Source organism: Schistocerca serialis, chromosome 5, assembly GCF_023864345.2.
Source record: "Schistocerca serialis cubense isolate TAMUIC-IGC-003099 chromosome 5, iqSchSeri2.2, whole genome shotgun sequence".
Taxonomy (NCBI): Eukaryota; Metazoa; Arthropoda; class Insecta; order Orthoptera; family Acrididae; genus Schistocerca; species Schistocerca serialis.
The window spans coordinates 519,636,087-519,652,808 of record NC_064642.1 but is presented as its reverse complement, the minus strand read 5'-3'; the positions used below and the strand labels follow the sequence as shown (position 1 = coordinate 519,652,808).

The 16,722-nt window shown below is 41.6% G+C and overlaps 1 protein-coding gene across 1 annotated transcript in view; it reads left to right on the top strand.

Moving 5' to 3' along the window:
* LOC126481351 (abl interactor 2) overlaps positions 1-16,722 on the top strand; it is a 58,917-nt gene that overhangs the window by 17,704 nt on the left and 24,491 nt on the right. The window contains exon 3 of the mRNA XM_050105046.1: positions 10,725-10,891. Coding sequence (XP_049961003.1) covers positions 10,725-10,891 — 167 coding nt within the window. The remainder of the gene's footprint in view (positions 1-10,724; positions 10,892-16,722) is intronic.

The following is a 16,722-nucleotide window of genomic DNA, read 5'->3' as shown; positions in this document are numbered from 1 at the left end:
GAAGTAATTGTACATGAGGATGTATGGTCATGGCAGGGAGGTTACAGGTTTGGAATGCATCGAGCATTGAGAAAGGTACTGTTAAATAGTGGCAAGGCCATAGGAGTGGGGCTGTTAGTATAAAGGGAGGTGGCATCAGTAGTGATGAGCAGGGGATCATATGGTAAAGGAGCAGGAAATGTGGAGAGTTGGTGGAGGAAATGAGTGGTATCTTTTATTAGGTGGGTAGGTTGCAGATGATAGGCTGAAGGTGTTGGTCTATGAGAGCAGAGATTCTCTCATTGGGGGCAAAGTAATTGGCCACAATGGAGCATCCTGGGTGGTTAGGTTCATCAGTATGTAGAAGGTAGGAATCTGAGGGGTGTTAGTCATGGGGCACTGTGGCAGGGTTTGTTGGTGGATGAATATGACAACTGGCAGAGTCCTTCTGCCAGGTAACCCATGCGGTTCAAAACAGTAGTGGTATAGCCTTTGTCTGCAGGTAGTATTATAAGGTCAGTACCAGTTTTTAAGTGGTGGATTATTGTTCTTTATGCGGGTGTAAGGTTAACTTGCATCTTGTGGTATTTGGAGAATGATGGTGATGCAAGATTCAAGGGTAAGAAAGTCCGGAAAGTGAACATGGGATGATTTGGGGGCAGTGGGATGGATCATGTTTGGATGGGACATTGAATTGAGTCGGGGAGGGTTCAACATTGGCCTCGGTTGAGACTGATTGGTAGGGTTGATTGCGAAAAAGTGTTTCCACTCCAAGGACTGTGAGAAGGTCTTTAACAAGTCCTGTGTGATTGAATTTGAAAGTGGGGCAAAAGGTGTGAGGCCTTTGGAAAGGACTGATACTTCTGTGGGGCTAAGACTTTTGGAGGAAAAGTTCATGACGGTGTTTCGAGTCTGTTTAGGTTCTGGATTCTATATGGCGGTGCGAGGGAGTTCTGGAGGGTGGGACAAATTTAGTAGATCTGCAAGGCAGAATTTGTCAGCTATGGGGGATAGTGGTAGTCGAATGTAGGAGTAGGAAGTGAACAGGGTGGAGAGCATTTTTGAGGTGGTGGTGGTGGTGTGCATGCTGTTCTAGTTCCTGGGGGGCAAGACTTTGAATGTATGATACGGCATCTGGGCATTTGGGATTGTATAACAGGAGAATTTTTACAGATGGAGACGAGGTATTGCAACGATGTTTGTGCCTGATTGAGGTGGTTCTGCAGGACTGTGTTATTGAAGGTTAAGGATTGGGGGAGCTGAACAGATGGAGATCATTGTGGAAGGAAGGGTGGCAGCTGGAGATGGGTACTTTTATTGTAAGGCCATTTGGGGGGATTTGATGAGCCAAGCAATAATGCAAGAACAGTATATAAGAATGGGTTCCAGCTAGGGATAAGGAAACTTCTATTGACACAGATGTAAGGAGCATGGATTCATGGTGAGGGATAAAAATACATAAATACATCCAAAAAATTCCCAAAAATAGACCAAAATCACAAAAAGGATGAAGTGGATAAAGTATGGAGCAGCAGATGAAATCTGAGATAGTGGACCGATAGTGAAAGGTGAAAACCAACTGCAGTTGAAGAGAAAGCACTATGTGATCAAAGAAAAAAATAAATAAAAAGATAGTAAAGTGGGTTGCAGGTCTATGTGTGGGTAAGTGTGAAGAATGGGGACGACAGATGGGATTGGCCTGTGTGAAGTTAGTATGTAAGGACTGGAATTGAGAGGAGAAGGAGTAGGGGGAGGGGTGGGGGAAGGGTTTGGTAGGGTGAGATACAAGTTCATGTGGCCTAGGAAGGTACAGAAAATAACATTTGAAAATAAGTGAAAGTGCCACAGGAAGAGTGAGTTGAAGGTCTAGGATTAATGATATCGGTGAGAGTAATATGGGGCATGAGATGCTGCAACAAAAATCAGCGCGGCCCAGTAGCCATCCGGTGCACACTCATGAGACAGTTGATACAGTGTGGCTCGTAAGTAGTGGTGTGCAGTGCAGTTTGGAAGGTGACAAATGACAACATGGGAAAGGAGAAAAAGGAGTACAGACACCAAGTATAGTAAAGCATTAGAAAATAGCAATAAGGAAAAACAGCACTGGGTTACAAGATGGAAGGAAAGCTTTCAGGCAAAATCAAACAATGGAGAATCCAGGCTGGAATAATATCAATGTTCTGAAAAGGATAGCTGCTACTCACCATATAAAAGAGATGCAGAGTCGCAGATAGACTCAACAAAATGCATGTCAAACAACGCAATTGCCCAAACAGGCCTTCGTCAGAATTAGACAATATTCACACACACACACACACACACACACACACACACACACACACACACTCAAATGCAATTCATACACACATGACCACAGTCTCTGACAGCCAAGGCCAGATTGCAAGCAGCAGCACATGATGGGAGAGGCAAAGTGAGTGGTGGGGGTAAGGAGGAGGCTGGGGCAGAGAATGGGGGGCATAGCAGGATAGTAGTGGCAGATCGTAAATTGCTGCTTGTGAGAGCATACAGTATGAGGAGGGGAGAGGGTAGGGCAGGTAGGCAGTTGAGAGGGTAGATGGTGGGCAGGAGGGGGGGGGGGGGCAGCGGGAAAGGAAAGAAATAGAAAGGCTGTGAGTGCGTTAGTGGAGTAGAGGGCTGTGTAGTGCTGGAATGGGGACAGGGAAGGACATAGGTGGATAAATGACAATGACTGACGAAGATTTAGGCCAGGATGGTTACGGGAAGACAGGATATATTGTAGGGAGAGTTCCTACCTGTGCAGTTCAGAAAAGCTTGTGTTGGTGGGAAGCATACACATGGCACAGGTTGTGCAATCCCAGATTCCTGGATCCCATATCGCACATTGTAACTCTTGTCGTCCAGGAACTAGAGCAGCATGCAGAACGCCACCTCAAAAAACTCTCCGCCCTCTTCTCTTCCTATTCTCGCATTGGACCACCACTATCCACCACCTCTACCACAACCGCCAAACCTCCCACACATCCCGTCATAGCTGACAAACCCTGCCTTGCAGAACCACTACATTTACCCAACCCTCAAAAACTCCCTTCTATTGCCATACAGAATCCAAAACCTTAACAGACCCAAAAACAGTGATGAACCTTTCCTCCAAAAGCGTTAGACCCACAAAAGTATCAGTTCATTCCAATTCCAAAGGCATCACCTTTTGCCCCACTCCCAAATTCAGTCACATAGCACATGTTTAAAACCTTCTCTCCTTCTCCCAGTCCCTAGAAAAACTCCAACAACCCTATCTATCAGTCTCAAACAAAGACCAGGGTTGCTCCCTGCCTGACTCGGTTCACTCCCTCATCCAACTGTAAGCCACCCCCAACACCCTAAATTACCTGCTGTTAACTTCCAAGAATTTTGTAATCTCATACCTTGCATCATCATCGTTCTCCAAATACCACAACATGTGAGCTAAACTTACATCCGCAGAAAGAACAGCAATCCATCATCTAAAAACTGACCCCGATCTTATAATACTACATCACTGTTGTTTTGAACTGCAAGGATTACCAGGCAGAAGGACTCCACCAGCTGTCACATTCATCCACCTACAAACCCTGCCACAAAGACCCCATTCCAGAAATCTAACAGGATCTCCTGTCTCTCCTCAAATCCTTAGGTTCATTGCTGAACCTCCCCTTGGAGTCCATCTGTCTCCTAACCCTAGCACTCGCAGCACACCTACCTTCTAAATGTTTCCTGAAGTCCTTAAATCCAACCATCCAGGGTGTCCCATTGAGGTCGGTTACTGTGTGCCCACTGAGAGAATCTCTGCTCTCATAGGCCAACACCTTCAGCTTGTTAACTGCAACCTAGCCACCTATATAAAAGATACCAACCATTTGCTCCACCAACTCTCCACAGTTCCTGTTCCTTAACTACATGGTGCCCTACTTGTCACTATTGATGCCCTCCCTTTACACCAACATCCCTAATGCCCATGGACTTGCTACTATTGATCACTATCTTACCCAATGCCCCTTAGTCTCCATGACCTACTACATCCTCAACCACAATTACTTCGCACCTACAAACAAATCTGGGGTACAGCATGGCACCATCCTATGCCTGCCTACTCATGAATCATCTAGAGAAATCTTTTCTAACCACCCAAGCCCCTCACCTGGTTCAGATTCGCTGATGACATCTTTATGATCTGGTTAGAGTATGAGGACACCCTACTCACATTCCTCCAGAACCTCAACACCATCTCCCCCATTTGCTTCACTCGGTCCTCCTCAACCCAACAAGCCACCTTCCTCGATGTTGACCTTCACCTCAAAGATGGCTACATCAGTACCTCCATTCATATCAAACCTACCAACCACCAGCAGTACCTCCACTGTGACAGCTGCCACCCGATCCATAACAAGAAGTCCCTTTCATTCAGCCTAGCCACCTGTGGGCATTGCATCTGTAGTGATGAGCAGTCCCTCTCGAAATAAACCAAGGGTCTCACTGAGGCCTTCACAGGGTGTATTTATCCTCCCAACCTTGTACAAAAACAGATCTCCCATGCCTTATCTTTCCAGTCGCCCACCACCTCCCAAAGTCCCACCTTCCAGCCACAGAAGAGCATTCCCCTTATGACTCAGCACCACTAAGGACTGGAGCAACTGAATCACATTGTCCACCAGTGCTTTGGCTACCCGTCGTCAAATTCTGAAATGATGAATGTCCTAGCCACTACCCTGTCCACTCAACCCACAACGGTATTCCGCCGCACACCGAACCCACACAATATCCTATCCCTACGCAACCCTTGCTCCCAAATCCTAGCCTCATGGACAATGTCTCTTTAATAGACATAGATGCTGTTCCATACTTCCTCACCATTGCCTACTCCAGTCCAGTCACAAGCATTACTGATCCCATGAAAGGCAGGGCTACTGATGATACCAGTCACGTGATCTACAAGTTAAGCTGCAGCCAGTGGTTGCTGTATTCTATGCAGATATGACAACCAACAAGCTGTCTGCCTGCATAAATGTTTACTGACAGACTGTGGCTAAGAAGCAGCTGGACCACTCAAGTGCTGAGCACGCTGCTGAAGACGATGTTCTTGATTTTAGTGACTGCTTCAGAGTGTGTGCCACCTGGATCCATCCCACCAACACCAGCTTTTCTGAGTTACTCAGGTGGGAACTCTCCCTACAATGTGTCCTATGTTCCCGTAACTTTCCTGGCCTCAATCTTCATTAGTCTTTCTCCTTTACCCACCTATCCCCTTCCCTGTTCCCATTCCATCTCTTACTCATTATATTCTGCCTCCTGCATTACTCCAAAATGAGTTTTTGTTGATAACACTGTACCAACCTGATCGCAAGTCCTGTCCTTCCTGCCACTGCACTTCACTAATTCTCACTATATCGAACTTCAGCTATCCATTTACCTTTTTACACTGTCAAACCTGCCAATCTGATTGAGAGCTCAAATATTCCACTCACTGAATCATAGAATGCTAGCTTTGTTTTTCTGATGACGACATCCTCCTGACCAGTCCCCACCCAGAGACTGGAATTGGGGACTATTTTACTTGCAGAATGTTATACCACAGCAGATTCCAGAATGTTATACCACAGCAGATTCCATCATCATTAAGCCATACGTTAGAGTTGCATGCCTTCAGGGGGAAAGAAGCTGTAATTTTTTTCTTGCTTTCAACCATTTGCAGTACCAGCAGAATGAGCCAGATCAGTAAGTCATCCATACGGTTGTCTCTGCAGCTACTGAAAGGCTGCTGCACCTCTTCAGGAACTGTGGGTTAGTCTGGTCTCTCCATAGATACACCTCCACTGTGCCTACAGTACAGTTGTATGTATTGTTGAGTAAGCAAGCAACCCACCCCAGCAAGGTCGGTGGTGCACAGGAAGGAAGAAGTAATTTAGAGAAACTACAGAATTCTAAGATGCTAGGGTTGATATTAAATCTGACCCTTTTTATGTGTGTTTAATATTAACTAACATTGCCTCAGAAATTTGAAGTGTGTGATTTTTTGTATTATAGAATCATTCTTTTATTGTCTTCGTAATGGAATGTTAATTAAGAAAATTATTCTTATTTTGTAATAAAACATTTTTGATTAGGGTTAAACTTAGCCTAAATAGAAGGATTGTTTTAGTTCAATGGATGAAATATTATATTTAGCACTTTCTCTTCTTTCACAACAAAAAATGGAAGAAAACAGACATATTAGATTCTTTTTCAGTGTTTTACTGGGGTAGTATATATACAGGGTGGAACATTTTAATCCATAACGGGGAATAACTTGGGACATAAATGAGATACAGCAAAATGTATTAGGTAAAAGTTGTAGATGGCAAAGAGGGTCATACATTGCTGCTAATGGCCATGACCTTGAACGTGATTTTCGAGGGGATTTCAAGGTTGAAGCTATTTTTTTAAATCAGAGCCCTAGTATTTGATTTAAAATTTGAGTTGTTGTTGTTGTGGTCTTCAGTCCTGAGACTGGTTTGATGCAGCTCTCCATGCTACTCTATCCTGTGCAAGCTTCTTCATCTCCCAGTACCTACTGCAACCTACATCCTTCTGAATCTGCTTAGTGTATTCATCTCTTGGTCTCCCTCTACGATTTTTACCCTCCACGCTGCCCTCCAATGCTAAATTTGTGATCCCTTGATGCCTCAAAACATGTCCTACCAACCGATCCCTTCTTCTAGTCAAGTTGTGCCACAAACTTCTCTTCTCCCCAATCCTATTCAATACCTCCTCATTAGTTACGTGATCTACCCACCTTATCTTCAGCATTCTTCTGTAGCACCACATTTCAAAAGCTTCTATTCTCTTCCTGTCCAAACTGGTTATCGTCCATGTTTCACTTCCATACATGGCTACACTCCATACAAATACTTTCAGAAATGACTTCGTGACACTTAAATCTATACTCGATGTTAACAAATTTCTCTTCTTCAGAAACGCTTTCCTTGCCATTGCCAGTCTACATTTTATATCCTCTCTACTTTGACCATCATCAGTTATTTTACTCCCTAAATAGCAAAACTCCTTTACTACTTTTAGTGTCTCATTTCCTAATCTAATTCCCTCAGCATCACCCGATTTGATTTGACTACATTCCATTATCCTCGTTTTGCTTTTGTTGATGTTCATCTTATATCCCCCTTTCAAGACACTGTCCATTCCGTTCAACTGCTCTTCCAAGTCCTTTGCTGTCTCTGACAGAATTACAATGTCATCGGCGAACCTCAAAGTTTTTATTTCTTCTCCATGGATTTTAATACCTACTCCGAATTTTTCTTTTGTTTCCTTTACTGCTTGCTCAATATACAGATTGAATAACATTGGGGAGAGGCTACAACCCTGTCTCACTCCTTTCCCAACCACTGCTTCCATTACATGCCCCTCGACTCTTATAACTGCCATCTGGTTTCTGTACAAATTGTAAATAGCCTTTTGCTCCCTGTATTTTACCCCTGCCACCTTCAGAATTTGAAAGAGAGTATTCCAGTTAACGTTGTCAAAAGCTTTCTCTAAGTCTACAAATGCTAGAAATGTAGGTTTGCCTTTTCTTAATCTTTCTTCTAAGATAAGTCGTAAGGTTAGTATTGCCTCACGTGTTCCAACATTTCTACGGAATCCAAACTGATCTTCCCCGAGGTCCGCTTCTACCAGTTTTTCCATTCATCTGTAAAGAATTCGCGTTAGTATTTTGCAGCTGTGACTTATTAAACTGATAGTTCGGTAATTTTCGCATCTGTCAACACCTGCTTTCTTTGGGATTGGAATTATTATATTCTTCATGAAGTCTGAGGGTATTTCGCCTGTCTCATACATCTTGCTCACCAGATGGTAGAGTTTTGTCATGACTGGCTCTCTCAAGGCCATCAGTAGTTCTAATGGAATGTTGTCTACTCCCGGGGCCTTGTTTCGACTCAGGTCTTTCAGTGCTCTGTCAAACTCTTCACGCAGTATCTTATCTCCCATTTCATCTTCATCTACATCCTCTTCCATTTCCATAATATTGTCCTCAAGTGCATCGCCCTTGTATAAACCCTCTATATACGCCTTCCACCTTTCTGCCTTCCCTTCTTTGCTTCGAACTGGGTTGCCATCTGAGCTCTTGATATTCATACAAGTGGTTCTCTTGTCTCCAAAGGTCTCTTTAATTTTCCTGTAGGCAGTATCTATCTTACCCCTAGTGAGACAAGCCTCTACATCCTTACATTTGTCCTCTAGCCATCCCTGCTTAGCCATTTTGCACTTCCTGTCGATCTCATTTTTGAGACGTTTGTATTCCTTTTTGCCTGCTTCATTTACTGCATTTTTATATTTTCTCCTTTCATCAATTAAATTCAATATTTTTTCTGTTACCCAAGGATTTCTATTAGCCCTCGTCTTTTTACCTACTTGATCCTCTGCTGCCTTCACTACTTCATCCCTCAGAGCTACCCATTCTTCTTCTACTGTATTTCTTTCCCCCATTCCTGTCAATTGTTGCCTTATGCTTTTCCTGAAACTCTGTACAACCTCTGGTTCTTTCAGTTTATCCAGGTCCCATCTCCTTAGATTCCCACCTTTTTGCAGTTTCTTCAGTTTCAATCTGCAGTTCATAACCAATATATTGTGGTCAGAATCCACATCTGCCCCTGGAAATGTCTTACAATTTAAAACCTGGTTCCTAAATCTCTGTCTTACCATTATGTAATCTATCTGATACCTTTTAGTATTTCCAGGATTCTTCCAGGTATACAACCTTCTTTCATGATTCTTGAACCAAGTGTTAGCTATGATTAGGTTATGCTCTGTGCAAAATTCTACAAGGTGGCTTCCTCTTTCATTTCTTCCCCCCAATCCACATTCACCTACTATGTTTCCTTCTCTCCCTTTTCCTATTGACGAATTCCAGTCACCCATGATTATTAAATTTTTGTCTCCCTTCACTACCTGAATAATTTCTTTTATCTCGTCATACATTTCATCAATTTCTTCATCATCTGCAGAGCTAGTTGGCATATAAACTTGTACTACTGTAGTAGGCATGGGCTTTGTGTCTATCTTGGCCACAATAATGCGTTCACTATGCTTTTTGTAGTAGCTAACCCGCACTCCTATTTTTTTATTCATTATTAAACCTACTCCTGCATTACCCCTATTTGATTTTGTATTTATAACCCTGTAATCACCTGACCAAAAGTCTTGTTCCTCCTGCCACCGAACTTCACTAATTCCCACTATATCTAACTTTAACCTATCCATTTCCCTTTTTAAATTTTCTAACCTACCTGCCCGATTAAGTGATCTGACATTCCACGCTCCGATCCGTAGAATGCCAGTTTTCTTTCTCCTGATAACGACGCCCTCTTGAGTAGTCCCCGCCCGGAGATCCGAATGGGGGACTATTTTACCTCCGGAATATTTTACCCAAGAGGACGCCATCATCATTTAATCATACAGTAATGCTGCATGTCCTCGGGAAAAGTTACGGCTGTAGTTTCCCCTTGCTTTCAGCCGTTCGCAGTACCAGCACAGCAAGGCCGTTTTGGTTAATGTTACAAGGCCAGATCAGTCAATCATCCAGACTGTTGCCCCTGCAACTACTGAAAAGGCTGCTGCCCCTCTTCAGGAACCACATGTTTGTCTGGCCTCTCAACAGATACCCCTCCGTTGTGGTTGCACCTATGGTACGGCCATCTGTATCGCTGAGGCACGCAAGCCTGCCCACCAACGGCAAGGTCCATGGTTCATGGGGGGAAAATTTGAGAAGAACGGCAAATTTTACATATAAAATAATGCTTTATTCAAGGTCAAGGCAAGTTTCTGTGAATGGGAAATAAGCAAAGAATGTTTTTAGTTCTAGAAGCGTTAACTCAAGAATAGAGAAGAGATGCAGCAAAATACAATATTACATACAAATTGGAGGGGCATAAGGAGTCACATACCATTACCAGTAACCATGACCTCAAGTTTCAAAGGTTGAGTTTTGTTTAATGGAAACCTCTATTTGTGAAGTTGAAGTTGGATCTGGAAAGAGCAAAGAGAGGTTTGAAGTTTTAGTTGTAATCAACATGTTTATTGGCAAAAATAAATTCATGACAACATGTAAATGTTGTTTTGACATTTGCAAGACAGAACATACAAAAATAAAACATAGGTCATTGATTTATAAGTCCTTGAGTGAGTCCCCTCACTTCTCATTCCTTGGGATGCCCCTTCCAATTTGGGTCTAACATTTTATTGTGCTGTATCCCTCCTTTATTCTGAGTTAGTCCCTACTAGAAGTAAAAACACATTTCCTTATTTGACCTTCATCAAACCTTGCCATGACCTTGAATAATACATTATTTGATATGTAAAATTTGGCGCTCTTTTCAAGTCTTAAATCAAATATTAGAGTTCCTATCTTTAAAGTAATTTTTTTTAACCTCCAAATCACCTTGAAAATCACATCGACAGTCAGAGCCGTTCGTAGCAATGTGTGACCCTCTTTGCTGCCTACATCTTTTATCTACAATAATTTGTTGTATCTCTTTTCTGTCCTGAGTTATTTCCCATTATGGATTACAATTGGTCCACCCTGTATATTTTTATGCTATACTGTGATAATGTGTATCATATGTATTTGTTTTGGTATTAAGAACAGATTCCTCAATTTCAGACTTTAATTTTACAAGTGTTTTGTTCCATTTTATCATTATTGTTTTGTTTTATCATATGTTTTCATGTTTCCTGCCCAGTAAATATGGATGCCAACCGAGAATCTGGATTAGGTAGTGACTCCGACAATATGGCTGATCTTGCAGCTTTACTGCAAACGGAAATTCCAGAGGGTCGCAGTAGCCTTGCTGATAGCCACACAAATCTGGAGAGAGTTGCTGAATACTGTGAGGCTAACTACTTTCAGGTACTTGTAATTGTCCTCTAAGATCAGAAAATATTTTTTGACACTACATGTAAATACTTAGTCATCAAATATTTCCAATTTTAGTTTATTGTTTACATTAAATATTCATTATTTAGGAAGTAAGTCATTCATTAGGTTTTTCGAAAGCATGATGCACTTACAGTTTTATCAACTGCTGTTTCCATTGTGGACAGAGCTGTTGGTATCCATTTGATTTACAGAATAGAAGCATGCTATGAATGTAATTAATTGCTAGATATTCTCTTGCTAATGAGAAAGTGGTTGAATTACCGATCTTGAACCACTGGAGTTCTTCCACAATTATTGATCCACGTTTCTTGGATTAAAATGCTCTGGTCACTAGTTAAGTAGTAATTTCACTGACACATTTCTCAATATTAATTATCTGTGGGAAAATTTTCTGAGTTCTAGTCAGTAACAGATTAAGAAAAATATTAGCATATTGTTACATAACAAATGAAAAAACATACAGATATGGTTTATGCATATACATCATGTGGTTCAACAGGTGGTGACATTTGGCCAAGATAAAGATCAGAAATAATGAAAAGTACATGTGTGAGTTATTGCAGTATCAGCACAGAAAGGTATTAAAAACAGAATAAAGGAAAATGGCTATTCGTAGTGTAAAGCTCTGTAAAAGGTACACAGATATGAATATAATACTGTGTGTGGATTGCAATATAAAATAGGAAGTTGCACAAAAACTAATGTTCAGTGGCTATGCTGAAAGATAGCATACTCACATAATAAAATGTATAAAATTGAACATCATTCATCTTTTATCAGCTGGATCAGTGGTGCTCTAAGAAATTTGAAGAAGAGAAAAAGTCATGTGAACACTGAACCAAAGACTGAGCAGAGACAGGGGATATGCCATTACCAATTTATGAATATAATTTAATGCTCTAACAGAGAAAACAACCAATTTTTGGTAATTCATTGTAATTGGATAGATAAAAAATCTACTCGTCAAGCAGCAGCAGAAAGCACACATAAAAGGAGGGTATAATTATGTTAGCTTTTGGAGCTAGTGGCTCATTCTTCCGCCAGAAGGGGAAGGAATTAGGGGGTGAAGGAAAAGGACTGGAGAGGTCTAGGATAAGGGGTAGATTTTGGAAAAGATGCCCAGATCTGCGGGTCAGGGGAGACTTACCGGACAGGGTGAGAAGGTTGCATAATTATAATCTCTTGTTATGTGTATGTTCTGCTGCTGCTTGGTGAGTAATTTAATGACTTGTAATGTTGTTAATTGGTCTCGTAAACTGACATATGGCTGGAAGAGTGGTGTGCTGACCACAGGCCCCTCCATATCCATATCCACATCAACTGTCAACTGATGCCTGCGGGCTGAGGATGACATGGCGGCCGGTTGGTACCGTTGGGCCATCAATGTTGTTAATACAAATAAACTGCATATTTTTAACATGAATTCTTAGTTTACTGAAGCTCTATTAATCGTCGCTCTCAGAAGATTCTTGGCGTGGTGGTTTTTGGGAGTAGCTGTTGTGGTAGAAGTTGGAAGATGGTGTAAGACTTTGGACAGATATTCACTTCTTTATCGCTGCCAGCCTTAGCTGTGTACTGTGCAAAAAGTATTTTCATTGAACATATTAATAAATCATCTATGGAAGCACTATTCCCTGTGTGTTCGTGTACTGTCTTAATTATCAAACTATATGGTAAATTTCTTGTTAACCTGTTACTGATTGCAACATTTACTTCTATTCCCACTAACATTTTCGGAAAGAGTCATTAGTAACTTGAAGCAGAGGGTGCGAAGAATTCTTTTTTCCTTACCCACCTAAAGCTAGGCATTTTATAGTCCTGTGTGGTTTGGGAAAACTTTATTTTTGAAATGGAGTCTAAATGTTGGTTAACTGCAAATTTCATTAGAGCATTAGAAGTGTAAATCATTGTTGTATCATTTTAATGTAACATAATATTTTTAATAGTGGTCGACTACAAATGACATACAACAATGCTTAAGGTGTACATTTGACGTTAAACAAACTGTACTACTCAGTGTGCATGGGTGTAAAAGTGTGATAATGTTAGTTACATAAGCCCATCCGCCATGGCAGGGTCGTATCATATCGCATGGGGAAAACCAGTTTTCAGTTGTCCTGAGGGCATAAACTGCATAAAAAGCATGAGTCAAAATCAAATCAGATTATTAATTTCCGTGTAATTGGTGCAGAACATGTTCAATATTTTGTCCACCATTTTCTTCAACAAACTGAAATCGAGAAACAGCATGTACCACAACTGATTGAAGTGTTTCTGGGGTCATGTTCAGAATGTGTTGCGCAGTGTGTGCCATCACTGCAGCTAAGTTTGCAATCGGAACACTGAATACAACATCTTTCAGATAGCCCCACAGCCAGAAGTCACATAAATTAAGATCAGGTGATCAGTATGCCCAGGCTGTAGGAAAATGGCAGCTGATAATTCTAGCATTTCCAAAATGACGCTTCAGCAGCTGCTTACCTGGATTTGCAATGTGCGGAGGTGCGCTATCTTGCATAAAAATGATCCCATCTACACATCCACGCTGTTAGAGAGCTGGCATGATGTGGTTGCGCAAAAGACACTCATAGCGCTTACCAGTGACAATTCAGGTGACAGGGCCAGAAGCCCCTGTCTCTTCGAAAAAATATGACCCTGTGATAAATGATGCCGTAAATCTGCACAACACAGTGACCTTTTCAAGATGAAGTGGTACTGGTTGATTTGCGTGTGGATTTTCTGTTGCCCATATTCAACAGTTCTGTGTATTGACGTATCCTGTCAGATGGAAGTGGGCTTCGTCTGTTCACAAAATCTTTCACGGCCAATCATTGTCCTTTTCCATGCGAGCAAGGAATTCTAAAGCAAAGGTCTCTCTTGCTGGCAGGTGAAGAGGAAGCAACTTGTGCACATTAGTAATTTTGAATGGATAGCAAAGGATGATGATTTGTAGGATTTTACGCACTGCGCTCACGGGTATGTCCAATATTTGGGCAATTCTCTGTGCACTACACGTTTGCACACCACCACTCGTCTCCTCCTGCATTGCTGTGGCCAATGATTCCACTGCCGACGAATCAATTTGTTTCCTCCCTCTACCAGATTGCACAGCAAAAGAACCTGTCTTTTCAAATTTCTGAATCATTTCTCCAGACCCACGGCAGTCATTGGGCCAATGCCTTTTTTCCAACCCTTCAGTCTCCTGAAAATCAGATATCTTTATGCTACATCCACATATCAACCTGTATTAACTGTACACGCCCTTGTTAAATGTTTGCTTGCAGTCATGTTGATTTCATCATTCTCTCAATCAAAAGATCTGTTTTTGGAGGTTCTAGTTCCTTTGCGGCTAACTTTTCCTGGTAATTTACATGTCTGTTCCCAGAGTGAGATTTTCATTCTGTAGTGGAATGTGTGGAGATACGAAACTTCCTTAAAGCTGCGTGCCGGACTGAGACTCGAACTTGGGACCTTCACCTTTTGTGGGCAAGTGCTCTGCCAAATGATGGCTCACAATCCATCCAGACAGCTTTACTTTTCTGTGAGCATTTAAAATAGATTCAACATAGTTCATGTTTACACTGCACACAAAAGCTGATTCCTGCACAGTAAATAACCAACTCCAAACATTAAGTGCCATTTGTGGAAATGATTAAACTCAAGTAGTAATGTCTACCACCATGGTCACTTGACTGGACTATAACTGAGGTGCTCAGATCTGCAAGGCCTACAACACACTGCCGTCTATCCCACACTTACTGTATTTACTCGAATCTAAGCCGCACCTTTTTTTCCGGTTTTTGTAATCCAAAAAACCGCCTGCGGCTTAGAATCGAGTGCAAAGTAAGCGGAAATTCTGAAAACATGTTGGTAGCTGCCGCCACAACTAACTTCTGCCGTCGAATATATGTAGCGCTACACAGGCATGCTTTGCAGGCACAAAGATAAATACTGGCACCAAAACCTCTGCGTCAGTAAAAAAAAAAAAAAAAATTTGAAGACGAGCTTTTTTCTCCGTCCCGAGCTTCGACCACTGCATTTTCATATGTTATCCAACGAAGTGAATACAAATTCCGTATTGTTCATCTTCGAATGTAGCAGCATTTCAATGTACTACGAAAATCCGACTTGCAAGACTGTTAGGGATGTTTGTCAAAATGGCCAACTCTACGTTCTGAATTTTTCCCTACCTGTGAGAAGAGATGGTTGCTAATAGGAACTTTTATGAATTGTGAATCACATGCAGTATTCTCTTCACCAAAAGAACAATATGAATACAAACATTTTGCCATGTATTCTTTCGTGTTTGCTGCTATCTCATTTAAAACCTGTTTGCCTAATAAACTACGAAACTAGAGTGAGACTACAGCAGACGCAGAAGAATATACATATCTTGTCATGTTTATATTCATATTATTCTTATGCCTAATAGTAATACAGTCAGAAATGAAGCACGGCAATTGACTAGATTTTAATATCTAAGATGACTAATATCTGTGCAGTATGTAATGTACTAAAGAGGCGTCTGCAAAGATTTTCAAACGGAGAAAATTTTTCGCTAAACTCCGGTTCAGAACATCTTCTATCATACGCATTCTATTATTTGGTTCTTGTTGATCATTATCAAAGAACGCAGCAGTGTCAGTAACAACAAATAGCAGTCTCTTGCCATTGTTTCGCTAATGAGATGATTCCTCTCTTTTTTTTTTCTTTTGTTTTTAATTGCAAGCGGCGGTAGTGCGCACAAAAGCAAGCCATGCCGCGAGCGGCGACAGGCCGTAAACACTCATCAGAATGCGACAAACAATGCATGACACAGTACAGTAATGCATTTTTAGCTTAGAGTGACGTAAACACATATAACAAAGAGAACGGCACTTATCATATCAAAGAAAAATAAGCAATCAATCCAAACCAGACGAAGCACATGAAAAAGGAAGGGGACCGGTACCCGTATAAATACGGACGGAGCGCCTGACGCATTAGCAGTGGCTACCTGGTGTAGCTTAACTGTTAAGCTTACGACTCGAACCAAACTACTGTAGCTGTATCGTCATTCATTCGATCTAAATTGTGTCTCATATTACAATGGACCAACTTTGTTTCGATTTGGAGGTGCGGCCTAAAACTTTTCTCTGCCCTTGAATTTCGAGTCTCAAACTTCAGGTGCGGCTTAGATTCGGGAAATTTTTTTTTTTTCCTTGATTTCGAGTCTCATTTTTAAGGTGCGGCTTAGATTCGAGTGCGGCGTAGATTCGAGTAAATACGGTAAGTGAACATCAGAGAAACCAGTGATATAGCTTTTTTGTGAATTATCATGTTTACAATGTTGGGACTACAGCACAGATGAACCTGACTCACCATAAGATCACTAGTTTTCAGAAGCATGAATAAATGCTGCAGTCTCACAATTGATGGTGATGTGCTGTAGGCCATTATGATTCTCACAAGGACAAGGGACCCCCCCCCCCCCCCCACGCCTCCCCCCCCCCCCTGCAGATTTAGTAGCAAGAGGGACCAGTGGACAGCCTGTCAAAAACTGAACACAGATAAAGTATGGAAACAGATAGAAGCTGTATGGAACCATGAAAGCAAAATGGAAACATTGAATGCTTCAAGCTTAAGAACAACATCGAGCACAGACGAACAGGCAGGACGTTGTGGTTACGTGGTGTTGGTGTTGGAGTTGGACTACAAACTGTACGAGCCCATGTTCAAAGCTCCATCATGTCATTTTTTTTTTGTTCACAAAATTATGAACTGTCTGTCCAGTCATTGATGTGTCTGTTTGTTGTGCTCAA